At 48.7% G+C, this 12924-nt stretch overlaps 1 protein-coding gene across 1 annotated transcript in view; it reads right to left on the reverse strand.

Annotated features, from left to right (window-relative positions):
* The window catches only part of LOC122562517 (tricarboxylate transport protein, mitochondrial), an 83491-nt gene that overhangs the window by 16382 nt on the left and 54185 nt on the right, over positions 1–12924 (reverse strand). Inside the window, exon 4 of the mRNA XM_043715380.1 lies at positions 5576–5714. Within this exon, the coding sequence (XP_043571315.1) occupies positions 5576–5714 (139 nt within the window). The remainder of the gene's footprint in view (positions 1–5575; positions 5715–12924) is intronic.

The raw sequence follows: 12924 nt of genomic DNA on the forward strand, positions 1-12924 counted from the left end.
CACTCCTCCCCCCCCCTCCCTAACCCGATCTGACCTACATGTGACTCCAAACTCATGGCGATGTGATTTTCTCCTTAAAAAGAAAAATGGCCCAGCAAGCCACTCAGTTGTATCAAACCGTTAGAGCGTGGAGAAAGGCCTTTCCACCCATCATGTCCGTCCTGGCCATCAAGAATCTTATCTATTCTGAGAAACAGGTCGTTCAGCCCAACTGGTCCTTGCTCCACATGAATAACAACTAACACTGTCACCATATCCTCGTACTCCTTTCTCTGTGGTGGACAGATTTAGTTTCCCTTAAACTGTGTCTGTATTATTCACCTGGGCAATTACCAGAACTGGGACAGCCAGTTCTGCCTTCCCACCATTCTCTGGGCAAGGGGTTGAATACTTCGGAATTCTCTATTGGATAGATTAGAGATTACTTCCTTACCGATGGACCCCTTGGACCCCTTTACCCCCTGCCTCCCCACCCCTCAGTCTGAATCAGTGACAGCAGTGAGAATCAGAGTCTGCTGCTCCCAAGCAATACTGGAGCAGCACCGCCTCCTGCTGGCCAAAGGTTGCTATCTCAGCCACAACATCATCTGACCCAATCTCTGGGGCTTGGTCAGTGGGGAAGGTGGAACTCACTGCTAAAGTGACAGAGACAGGCTGAGGTCCAGGTGAAAGTTCTCACTTCCTCGGTGACCCCTGCAGCAGGTACAGGATAGATAGATTCTTATTTCCTTTCCTATAGACGATTACAGAGGTGATCCGACTTAGGGGCAGCACAGCGGCGCAGTGTTTAGCACTGCTACCTTACAGCGCCAGGGACCCGGGTTCAATTCCAACCTCAGGCGACTGTCTGTGTGGAATTTGCACATTCTCCCTGTAGGGAATCTATTCTAAACTAAATATTCTCCCCGTGTCTGTGTGGGCTTTCTCCAGGTGCTCTGGTTTCCTCCCACAGTCCAAAGATATGCAGGTTCGGGTGAATTGGCCATGCTAAATTGCCCTTACTGTTCAGGGATGTGTTGGTTGATATAGGGTGGGGGAATGGGTCTGGGTGGGTTCCTGTTCGGAGGGTCTTGTTGGGTCTGTTTCCACACTGTAGGGATTCTAAGCTCTAAGTGCTTACGATGGCTAAAGGAGGTGATGGAGTCAACAGAGAGAAATGAGGTGTATTGTTAAACTCAGAAAGTCAGGCCATTTGGGAGTGACAAAAACTGAAATTGCTGGAAAAACTCAGCAGGTCTGGCAGCATCTATGTACAGCGAAAATAGAATTAACATTTCGGGTCCAGTGACCCTTCTTCAGAACTGACTGTAGTTAGGAAAAGGTAGTATAGTCTTCCCTTCGGTCCAACTCGCCCATGCTGACCAGATATCCTAAATTAGTCGAGTCCTATTTCTTTCCCCTCTCCCCTCTAGTTTTGGACTGTGCTGAAGGTGGGGTGTGTGGGGAGGGGGGTGGGCAAAGGAGTGGGTAAAGGGTCATCCTGGGAGAATGAGCAGCTGCTAATGGAGACCATTGGTGCCGGATAACGGGCTGTTTGTGGTAGGCCATGTGATGGTGCGTGGGTGTTGGGGGTCAGGAGATTGGGAAAAACTGCTCAGGCCCCGAAATTATTGAACCCGAGACTGAGTCCAGAAAGCGGCACGGTCCCCACAGGGAAAGTGAGGTGGTGTCCTCCCAACATGTGCTGAGCTCGGCTGGAGCCCTGCAGCAAGCCTGAGACAGAGATGTTGGCCAGGGAACAGGGTGGGGCTGGCGGAATGGCGGGCAACGGGAAGCTCAGGGTCAGTTTTCTGGGCAAAAACCGTCACACCAACATGGAGGAGACCACTGGGAGTTACTTCAGAAAATACTTCATTCTGAATCCTTCTCCTCCAACAAGCCTGTTGGAACTTTCAAAACCGACACCTGCAGATTCTTGTTCAGGGTTTTGAAATTCTATGGGTTCTGATGAAGGGTCCCCTGTTGACTCTGCTACCTGCTCCATCTTCCACAGCCCCCAGCACCGTCACTACCGTCCCACGCATGATTTGTTGAGAGTTTCCACAAGGTTCTGTTTCCACAGAATGGGGGTATGGGGCCATGGAGCCACGGTGCAGGTCAGCCATGACCGAGGTGAAAGGTCAACAAGCTCAAGGGGGCTGAATAGTCCCCTGCTGTTCCTGCCCTGGGAGGTCCTTCAGTTGGGCTTGTGGGCAGCACCACAACAACAGAAACTCGCATTCCAGTAGCGGCCTTACTGTCGTAAAACATCCAAGTCACTTTGCAGCAACTACCCACAGTAGGGGCTATCGGGAGAGGTGACTAAACTCAGTCAAATGCATATGTTTTAAGGAGGACCTTGAAAGGGATGAGCAAGATGGAGAAACAGAGGGTTGGCGTAGAGTTCAGGGCTGAGTCTCCAAGGAGCAGAAAAGCTGGTCGATGAAACATTTGTTCGTGGGGTATAGGCATCACTGGCTGGGGCAGCATTTATTGCCCAGAGGGCAATTAAGAGTGAACCACATTGCTGTGGGTCTGCAGTCACATGTTTAGATTAGATTAGATTACCTACAGTAAGGAAACAGGCCCTTCGGCCCAACAAGTCGGAACACCTTCCTATCAGAAAGATGTTGTGAAACTTGAAAGGGTTCAGAAAAGATTTACAAGGATGTTGGTTTAGGGTGAGAGGGGAAAGATATAAAAGAGACCTAAGGGGCAACTTTTTCACGCAGAGGGTGGTACGTGTATGGAATGAGCTGGCAGAGGAAGTGGTGGAGGCTGGTACAATTACAGCATTTAAAAGGTATCTGGATGGGTATATGAACTGGAAGGGTTTGGAGGGGTATGGATCTGGTCGGCATGGACGGGTTGGACCGAAGGGTCTATTTCCACACTGTACATCTCAATGACTCCCCACTATATTTACCCCCGATTAATGCACCCAACACTATGGGACAAACTGGAGCACTTGGAGGAAACCCCAGCAGACACAGGGAAAATGTGCAAACTCCACACAGCCTGAGGCTAGAATCAAACTTGGGACCCTGGCACTGTGAGACAGCAGTGCTAACCACTGAGCCACCGTGCAGCCCCATATAGGCCAGACCAGGTAAGGAGGGCGGTTTCCTTCCCTAAAGGACATCAGTGAACCAGAAGGGCTTTTCCAAAATCAGGCCAGTTTGATTTAATTGCAGATTTTTATTGAACTCAAATGTCATCATCTGCCATGGTCAGATTTGAACCCACATCCCAAGACCTCTGGATTTCCAGGTCCAGTGACATTACCACTACACCACCGCATTCCTTGAGAAATCAGAGAGGTTTAGAAGATCATCATTTATGGAAGGAATTGTAACCCGATTCTGCCCCATGCCCAGATACTCCGTGGCCCTGACCCAGGCCAGTCGCCATCGCCATCTCTCCGAACTGCACAGGTCGTCTCCCAACTCACTTTCAGAATGTCCAGTTTGTGGGCTACAGCTGCCTCCTCTTCATCATGGCCATGCAATCCCTTTCCACGCCCATCCCCCACCAGGATGGTCTCCGGGCTCTCTGCTCCGTCCTGAAGCAAAGGCCTGAACTGTCCCCACTCCCACACCACCCTCCTCCTCACCCTCAACAACTTCTCTTTTAACTCCTCTCATTTACTCCAGGCCAGAGGGGTGGTCAAGGGGACCCACATAGGCCCTGGTTATGCCTGTCTGAGCAATGGGGTGTGTGGAACATTCCTTGTTCCAGTACAACCCTTTCCCCCATGTATCAATGATATCATTGGGGCTGCTTCCCTTTCTTGCCCAGAATTGGATTTTTGCTTCCAGTTTCCACCCCACCTTCACCTGGTCTCTCTCTGACTCCTCCTTTCCATTTCTCAACAACTGTTTCTATTCCTGGGGATAGACTGGCCACTAATATCCACTATAAACCCATCGACTCCCGACAGCTACCTGGACTATACATCCTCACACGCCGCTTTCTGTAAAGACACCATTCCATTCTCTCAGTTCCTCAGTCTCTGTCACATATGTTCCAATGATGCCAACTTCAACAAGGGAGCCTCCGAAATGTCCATCTTCTTCCTCAATTGAGGATTCCCCTGCACCGTTGTTGACAGGACCCTCAACTGGGTCTGACCCACCTCCGGCACTTCTGCCCTCACCCCCTCTCTTCCTTCCTGCCATAGCGATAAGGTTCCTCTTATCCTTACCTACCAGATCCACCAGCATCCACATCCAGAAGATCATCAGCTGCCATTTCTACCACCAGACACCGATTCCCCTCCCCTCCCTTGTCGGACTTCCACAGGGACCATTCTCTCCGGGTCACCTTGGCCCACTTGTCTTTTACTCCCAACAGCCCCCCACATCTTCCCCGCAACCACCGAAGGTGTAACACCTGCCCATTTACCTTCTCCCTCCTCGGTATCCAAGGGCCCAAACACACATTCCAGGTGAACCCGTGTCTGCGTGGGTTTCCTCCGGGTGCTCCGGTTTCCTCCCACAGTCCAAAAATGTGCAGGTCAGGTGAATTGGCCATGCTAAATTGTCCATAGTGTTAGGTGTAGGGGGATGGGTCTGGGTGGGTTGCTCTTCAAGAGGGTCGGTGTGGACTTGTTGGGCCAAAGGGCCTGTTTCCACACTGTAAGTAATCTAATCATCGGGCCTGTTTCCACACTGTAAGTAATCTAATCATCAGGGAAACAAAGCTGGGTGACCATTTCACAGAACATTGATGTTCTGTCTGCAAAAAAGACCCTGAGCTTCCAGCTGCCTTAACCCCCCACCCTGTTCCCTGGCCAATATCTCTGCCTCAGGCTTGCTGCAGTGCTCCAGTGAAGCTTACTACTAACTAGAAGAACAACACCTTGTTTCCCGTTTGGAGCCCTCCAGACTCAACAATTTTAGGGCCTGAGCACCTTCTCCCATGTCCCTTACCCCAATCCACACACCCCAGGCCTTGTCACCACATGGGCCTACTACCACACACAACACATTGTCAGCCATTAACAGTCTCCATTAGTAGCTATTCATTCTACCAAAAACATGACTCTGTGCTCTCTCCACAGATACTGCCAGACCTGCTGTGTTTTTCCAGCAATTTCTGTTCTTAGTTCCCAACTCCCTTCCCAAGAACCCACACACTAATAACCAGGGCAACGAGGGACAGGCAGTAATGTTCAGCGACCTCCTATCCCCGGAATAAACTGCTCACATCCCAATATTGAATCAGAGATGAGGGTGTGTGGGATTTGGAGGCAGGAGCTTAGGAGTGAAGGGATAGGGGGTTGGGAATTGAGGAGGAGGGGACTGGGAATTGAGAAGGAGGGGTTGGGAGTTGAAGAAGAGGGGGTTGGGAATTGAGGAGACGGGGGTGGAAATTGAGGAGGAGAGGTTGGGAATTGAGGAGGGGGTTACAAACTGAGGAGGAAGGGTTTCGGAATTGAGGAGAGGGGTAGAAATTGAGGAGGAGTGGATTGGGAGTTGAGGAGGGCAGTGTGAAGTAAAGGAGGATGCTGAGGGAGTGCTGGTTCCTTTTGCCTTGCCTGTGGACACAGTAAATGTCTTTTGGCAGTGAACGAGGTGAAGACGAACTGAATTACCTTGACAGTCTCCATTGGACAGACCACCAATACGGCCTCAAAGACCCCAGCCCCCAGTCCACACAGCAGGCTCTGTCGGTTACTCAGCTTCCCCTGAGAGTCCCGCATCTGGTTACTCAGGAACTCAAACATCCCGAACCTGAGAGGGAGAGAAAACACGCCCAGTTCAACAACAACAACAACAACAACTTCTTGCATTTGACTAATACCGTCACAACGCAGCAAATCATCTCAAGGCCCTTTGCGAGAGCAAGACTCAAACCTGAAGATGGTCTAAGTCCAGCTGGCCAAAGGCGTGACCAAATGGGTCAGGTTTTATGGAGTGGGCTAAAGGATGTTGGTGGGAGGGGTGGGTCTGGGGGTTGGAATTCCAGAGTTTTGGAGCAAAACTGTTGAAGGCACAGACACTGTTGCTGGAACCAAGGGAATTCAGAATGTGCAACATACTGGGACTGAAGGAGCTCCAATAGGATAAGGGCGAGGGCGAGGGAAAGGGCAAGGGCAAAGTTCAAGAGTGAGGGTGAGGGTAAAGGTGAGGGTCAGGGTGAGGGCTGGGGTGAGGGGGAGGGGGGTGTTGGAGTGAGGGGGAGGGGGAGAGTTGGGATGAGGGGGGTTTGAAGGGCTGGAGGAGATCACAGAATCAGAAATAATATACAGAATTGGTGAGAATTCCTGTGGATCGGGGAGGGTATTCCTGTGGGAGTTACACTCCTGGAGGAGGGACAGAAAACTGACTACAATTTACATTGAACTAGAACCTGTAACATCCGGGTACATCCCAAGGCCTTTCACAATGAATGAAGGATGTAACCACAGGAAGTGTTGCTGTTCACTCAGACACACGCTGTCAGTACGTGTCTGCCTGTTTACAGTGTGGGATCCTGCTTCTGTTTATAATCCCAGCCCCACGCTCCTGACCTTTGGGTACTCGGTGCAGATGGATGTGGGCAGGTTGGAGGGTATGACCTCGAGGTGGGTCTGCCCCTGCCCCACAGATAGCCTGCAGTTACGATCCTGCCTGGGAGGCACAGGGTGTCCATCAATGCTCTCAATGCCTTTCGACACAAGTGGGCATCATGGAGGTGGGGGGGAAATAGTGCTTTACCTCCCCCTCCAACTCCATTTTCATTTATCCCCTTCCCCACCTCCCCCTCACCCTTGTTGGTTTGCATTACAGACTTTGCACGGTAACTCTTCAATTGGAAACAACGCTAATATGTGAGATAAAAAGCACAGATGATTTGACAATCGGAAAAAACATTACTTTTTATGTAAGAGCTCTCCTGGACAGAGAAACAATAGGGTTTCTGAGGAAAGTAGAACAAGCCTTCTCCTGAAATCACTATCACCTGATGAAGGAGCGTCGCTCCGAAAGCTAGTGAGCTTCCAATTAAACCTGTTGGACTATAACCTGGTGTTGTGTGAGTTTTAACTTTGTACACCCCAGTCCAACACCGGCATCTCCAAATCCTGAAATCTCTGGCTGTCCAGCAGGGGTCAGTCAAGGGCCCCAGTCAATGTGTGCGTGTAAATCTTCATGAATGGCAGTAGGGGGCGACTAAAGGAACAGGAATGATTGGTACAGATGTGTTGTGTATCCACCAATCACGTGAGGTTCCCATGTCAGTCCAGTCTGTGTAGACTGAGCTGAATGTCCGCCCAGACAAATTCAAAATAATAAGGTTGTGTGTGGAATCAGATCCCACATTGGGGTTAACTCGTTAACCGCTGGAGAGGCTCCATCAATTACTCAGTATATCAGCAGTCTCCATCCCTAGCTACCTTTCACTGTCTCACTCACATTCTCTGTCCCTGGCCGTCCTTCTCTTTATGTCTGTCATTTTCTCTCTGCTGCTGCCTGTCTCTCTCTCTCTCAATTCGTGTTTACCTTTTCTCACCCCCCACTCTCACTCCTTCCGCATCTTTCGCTCTCTTTCTGCCAGTCTTTTTTGTCCCTTCCCCCTTTCTCTCCATCCCCCGGGTCTAGTTGTGGTGGGTCAGTTAGCTGGATGGCAACAGCATTGGTTCCATTCATGTGTTGTCTGAAGTTACAGTGAAAGGTCTCCTTTCCGACTTCGACCCTCACCCTGAAGTGTGATGACCCTCAGGTTAAACCACCATCAGTCATTGCGCGCTCTCTCTCTCTCTCTAATGAGAGAGTAGCCCTACAGTCTGGTAGGTCTATGCTGACTTTACCTTTTACCTATCGAGGAGTTTGTATCTTTCCCGGTCTGTCAATCTCACTCACTCTGTGCCTTTCTGTGCGTCTTTGAGGTTCCATCTGTGTTTTTCCCCTTTCTCTGTCTGTCTCTCTCTCTCTCTTGCTCCCTCTGTCTCAATCTTTCTTCTTCTCTCTCTACCACCCCCACTTTCTCAGGCACTAAATGCTGGGTATCACCAGCATCATTCACAGCCTGTGAGTGAAGCAATGAAAAACATGATTTGGTTTTAGGATTATTCTGGAAAACCCTCTTGAGGACGCTGCCTGGCTGCAGTTGCACACCTCCTGGGGTAACAGGGAGGAAACCGGGGTAAACACTGAGCAACTTGATCAGCTGATGAACACAACCTTTCTCTTTTTGTTGTACACTTGGCTCCAGTTCTAGCGACTCCTGTGAAAAATCATGTCCCCTCTGAATTCCTTGCCTTAAACCTTTCTCCCTTCTTTAAGGCATTCCTTAATAACCTGGCCCTTTGACAAAGTTTTTGGCAGCCAGATTAAGTATCTCAGATGTTATTTCTTTGATAATACATTTGTGGTGTACTTTGGGGTGCCTTGTTATCTTAAGGGTGCTTCATAAATGCAATTTTTTTGTTGTTGATCCTTCATAGAGTCCTACAGCACAGAAACAGACTCTTCGGTCCAATCAGTTCATGCCAACAATATTCCCAAACTAAACCAGCCCCCCCTTGCCTGCATTTGGCCCATATCCCTCTCATCTTTCCTCTTCATGAATGTATCCAAATGTCTTTTAAATTAGATTAGATTACTTACAGTGTGAAAACAGGCCCTTCGGCCCAACAAGTCCACACCGACCCGCCGAAGGTTGTAACTGTGCCTGCCTCCACCACTTCTTCTGGTAGTTCATTCCCACACACCAATCACTCTTCGTGTAAAAAAAGTTGCCCCTCATATCCTTCTTAAATCTTCCTCCTCTCTCCTTAAAACTATGCTCCCTAATTTTGAACTCCCCCACCCTAGGGAAAGACCCTCGTCATTCCATGCCCCTCATTACTTTATAAACCTCTATAAGGTCGACCTCCTACACTCCAGTGACAAAAAAATCCTAGTCTTCCAGTCTATTTTTATATCTCAAACTCTCCACTTCCAGCAACATCCTTGTGAACATTTTCTGAACTCGCTCCAGTTTATTAATATCCTTCTTATAACAGGGCGACCAGAACTGTACACAGCGTTCCAGAACAGACCTCACCAATGTCCTGTACAACCTCAACATGATGTCCCAACTCCTATACTCAAAAGGTCTGAGCAATGAAGGCAAGTGTGCGAAATGCCTTCTTAACCCCCCTGTCTACATGTGATGCCAGTTTAAAAGAATGATGTGCTTGAGCCGCTCTGTTCTACCCAAGGCCCTACTTTTAACTGGATAAGTCCAGTCGTTATTCGTTTTCCCAAAATACAATACCTCGCATTTATCCAAAGTAAACCCCTTAGCCCATTGACCCCATTGTTTACAACATCTTCTTGTAATCTCAGACAACCTTCTCCACTGCTGACCAATCGTCTGCAAATTTACCAACTACATCAAATAGTGCAACATTTTCACAGTTGACTTGGAAAATTTGGTTTTGAAATTGCCTCTAATTTTTGTTTTAAAAAAGCGAAGGGTGTTCAAGATTGACCTTGTAATTAGGCAAAGGTCAGGCAGACTGTGCGTCTAATTTCTCCTTCTGTCTCTCTGAATTCAACACAGCTTTCTCTGTAACAATTGGTTACAGCAATTGTTAAGGTAAAAGCAATGACTGCAGATGCTGGAAACCAGATTCTGGATCAATGGTGCTGGAAGAGCACAGCAGTTCAGGCAGCATCCGAGGAGCTTCAGCAAAATCTTGTTAGTTAACCTGAGAATGTAACTTTTTAAAAAGGTTTTGTGATTTACACATGAAAGAAGTGAAACTATCATGGTATTCGAACGGATGAAAGACTCAACAAACAATCAAGGTATTTTTCAATGTATAATTTCAGTTACATCACACTGTAAACTTGTGCTGTAAATGCTGTGTTTTACAATTGTGTCCTCCAAAACCACCTGATGAAGGAGCAAGCTCCAAAAGCTAGTGCTTCCAATGAAACCTGTCGGACTAGAACCTGGTGTTGTGTGATTTTTAACTTTGTCCATCCCAGTCCAACACCGGCATCTCCGAATCATGGCTAGTATTCAACAGAATGTTCTGCCTGTTGTTACTCAGCCTCACTTTACAAAGCCAAGTGTCATGTGTTTTGTGGTTTTCAGAAGGACAGCCTTCCCAAGCTGTCTTGCTACCTTTATGATTGATGTATGTGAACCTCCCCAGGACCCTGATCCCACTTTCTCCCCCCATACCCTTTGATCCTTAAGCCTCGGGCGACTGACTGTGTGGAGTTTGCACATTCTCCCAGTGTCTGCGTGGGTGTCCTCCGGGTGCTCCGGTTTCCTCCCACAGTCCAGAGATGTGCAGGTTAGGTGAATTAGCCATGTTAAGTTGCCCGTAGTGTTAGGTGCAGGGGTAAATGTAGGGGAATGGGTCTGGGTGAGTTGCGCTTCGGCGGGTCGGTGTGGACTTGTTGGGCCGAACGGCCTATTTCCACACTAAGTAATCTAATCTAATATATTTAACTCCTTTGAGAAAACGTTTAAAGGTTTGGCCTCTCCACGTTTTGTGACAGAGAATTCCACAGGCTCACCAATCTCTGGGCGAAAGGGTCTCTCCTCATGGCACAGAATCATAGAATCCCGACAGTGTGGGAGCAGGCCATTCAGCCCGAGTCCTCACCGACCCTGCGAAGAGCATCCCACCCAGACCACCCCCCCAACCCTATCCCGGTAACCTTGCATTTCCCATGGCTAATCCGACTAGCTTGCACATCCCCGGACACGGGACACAATTTAGCATGACCAATCTACTCTGACCTGCACAGTCCTAAATGGTCTACTCCATACCCTTAGACTGTGACCCCTGGTTTTGCTCTTCCCACATCTTTGGGAACATCCTTACTCTGTCTAGTTCTGTTAGAATATTATAGGCTTCTCCAAGACTCCCTCCCTCAATCTCCAAACAGGTAATCTCATCAGCTGGGTGTTTTCCTCACCTCAGATCATGCACTACAGCATTCCGACAACAACTTACATTTATATAGCACCATTAACCTACAACAGTCCTTCCAGATTGCAAGGCCACACTGCGATCTGAAGGCCAGGCACAAGTTGACATCGGAGTTTAATACAACAAAACAAATTAGGGCGGCATGGTGGCTCAGTGGTTAGCACTGCTGCCTCACAGCACCAAGGTCCCAGGTTCAATTCCAGCCAAAGGGTGACTGTCTGTGTGGGTTTCCTCCGGGTGCTCTGCTTTCCTCCCACAGTCCAAAGATGTGCAGGTCAGGTGAATTGGCCATACTAAATTGCCCGTAGTGTTAGGTGCATTAGTCTGGGGGAAATGGGTCTGGGTGGGTTACTCTTCGGAGGGTCGGTGTGGACTGGTTGGGCTGAAGGGCCTGTTTCCACACTAATCTAAAAAAATTAAAGGGGGCACAGTCTTAAATGAACAGAATATTCAGATTGCTGACAGAGTTGAACAGCACGTTATCCATAAGTAATAAAAGACCCTAAAGGTCCTCACAGGAGGGTTAGATAGGCACCGGTGGCTGGGACAAGGCAACAATTCAATTTTTGCTGTATTAAATGGTTACCAGACTAGCAGACAGTGATGTGGTCAGGGTCTGATCTTTTAACAACTAGTAATTTCCATCCAATGAGGCAGAGTAAAAGCAGCTATTGAAGATTCTTTCATTTCTCTGTCATTGAGGAATCCTTTACAAGTCTGTACAGACCCTTTGATGTAGATTTCAATGCAGGCCTTTAATTCAATCTTTTAAAGATCCCTCTGATTATCCATGTCATCCTGTACAAACTCAATGGAGTCATCCCTTTGTGACTGGGAAAACCAGTTCTTGCATTTGGAAGCAGCTGAGAGGTCATTATGACGTGTTAAGACAAGCATCTGAGCTCTATTGTAGAGCCCTAGAGTCATACAGCACAGAAATAAACCCTTCAATCCGAGAGTATCCCACCCAGACCCACCCCCCTACCCTATCCCTGAACCCTGCATTTCCCCCTGTTGAACCGACCTAAACTGCACATCCCTGGGCACTAAGGGCAATTCAGCATGGCCAATCCATCCTAACCTGAATATTTTTAGATTGTGGGAGGAAACAGGAACACCCCGAGGAAAGAATACACATAGGGAGAAACTCAACACAGGACAGTCCCCCGAGGGTGGGATCGACCCTGGGTCTCTGGTGCTGTGAGGCAGCAGTGCTAACCACTGAGCCACTGTGTGTAGATGGCCCTGGTAAGTAATTTACTGTTTTGAAGACACCAGCTCCCTTCAGGATGTCACCCTACTTGATTAACGACAATCAGGGCTAATGCTCAGAGCTGGTTAAAAGTTGGAGTGCTCTCATGTTCGGTTTTTAGAAAGCTGTTTCCCTGAAGGCACAGTCTGCTTTGGTCCCATTTGAAATCTGAAGACAAAGGACTTAAGGTTTTAGAGATGGCTTCAATTCTAAATCCCACAGCTGAAAGCATGTACTTTCCCTCTTGACTTTTTGATGGTTCAGGCTCTTTGTTTAATTTCCCCATTCCAGGTGACCGGATCAGTGGTTCACTCTGACTTGCCCTCAGGTGATCCATTCAGAGAATGGACTGGGACACAGCGACAGCTGGAGGAGAAAGTACTCAGCCCTATCCGAGCTCATTCATACAGACAGAGCCTGCTCTTCCTACCTCTGCGCCTCTCCCTGCTCTCCATCCACCCTCCCTCTCCGGCACCTTGTCCAACTCTTCCTCGAGTAACTGCTGTCCTCTGCACCCACCAATCCACACAGGGACGCACAGGAGGGAAAGGAAGGAAATGGCAACAAATGATAGGGAGAACAAAGGGGGAGGGTCACTTTCATTTAAAGCCTGCATTCATATAGCGCCGTTCGCAACCACGAGACATCCCTCAGTGCTTTCCAGCCAATAAAGTAGAGTGAAGTGATTCAGCGCAGAAACCACAGCAATTTGCACACAGCAAGCACTCCCCCCCCAACACACACCCCCACAACACACACACACCCCCCCAAC

Source organism: Chiloscyllium plagiosum, chromosome 25 (assembly GCF_004010195.1).
Source record: "Chiloscyllium plagiosum isolate BGI_BamShark_2017 chromosome 25, ASM401019v2, whole genome shotgun sequence".
In the NCBI taxonomy this organism is placed as follows: Eukaryota; Metazoa; Chordata; class Chondrichthyes; order Orectolobiformes; family Hemiscylliidae; genus Chiloscyllium; species Chiloscyllium plagiosum.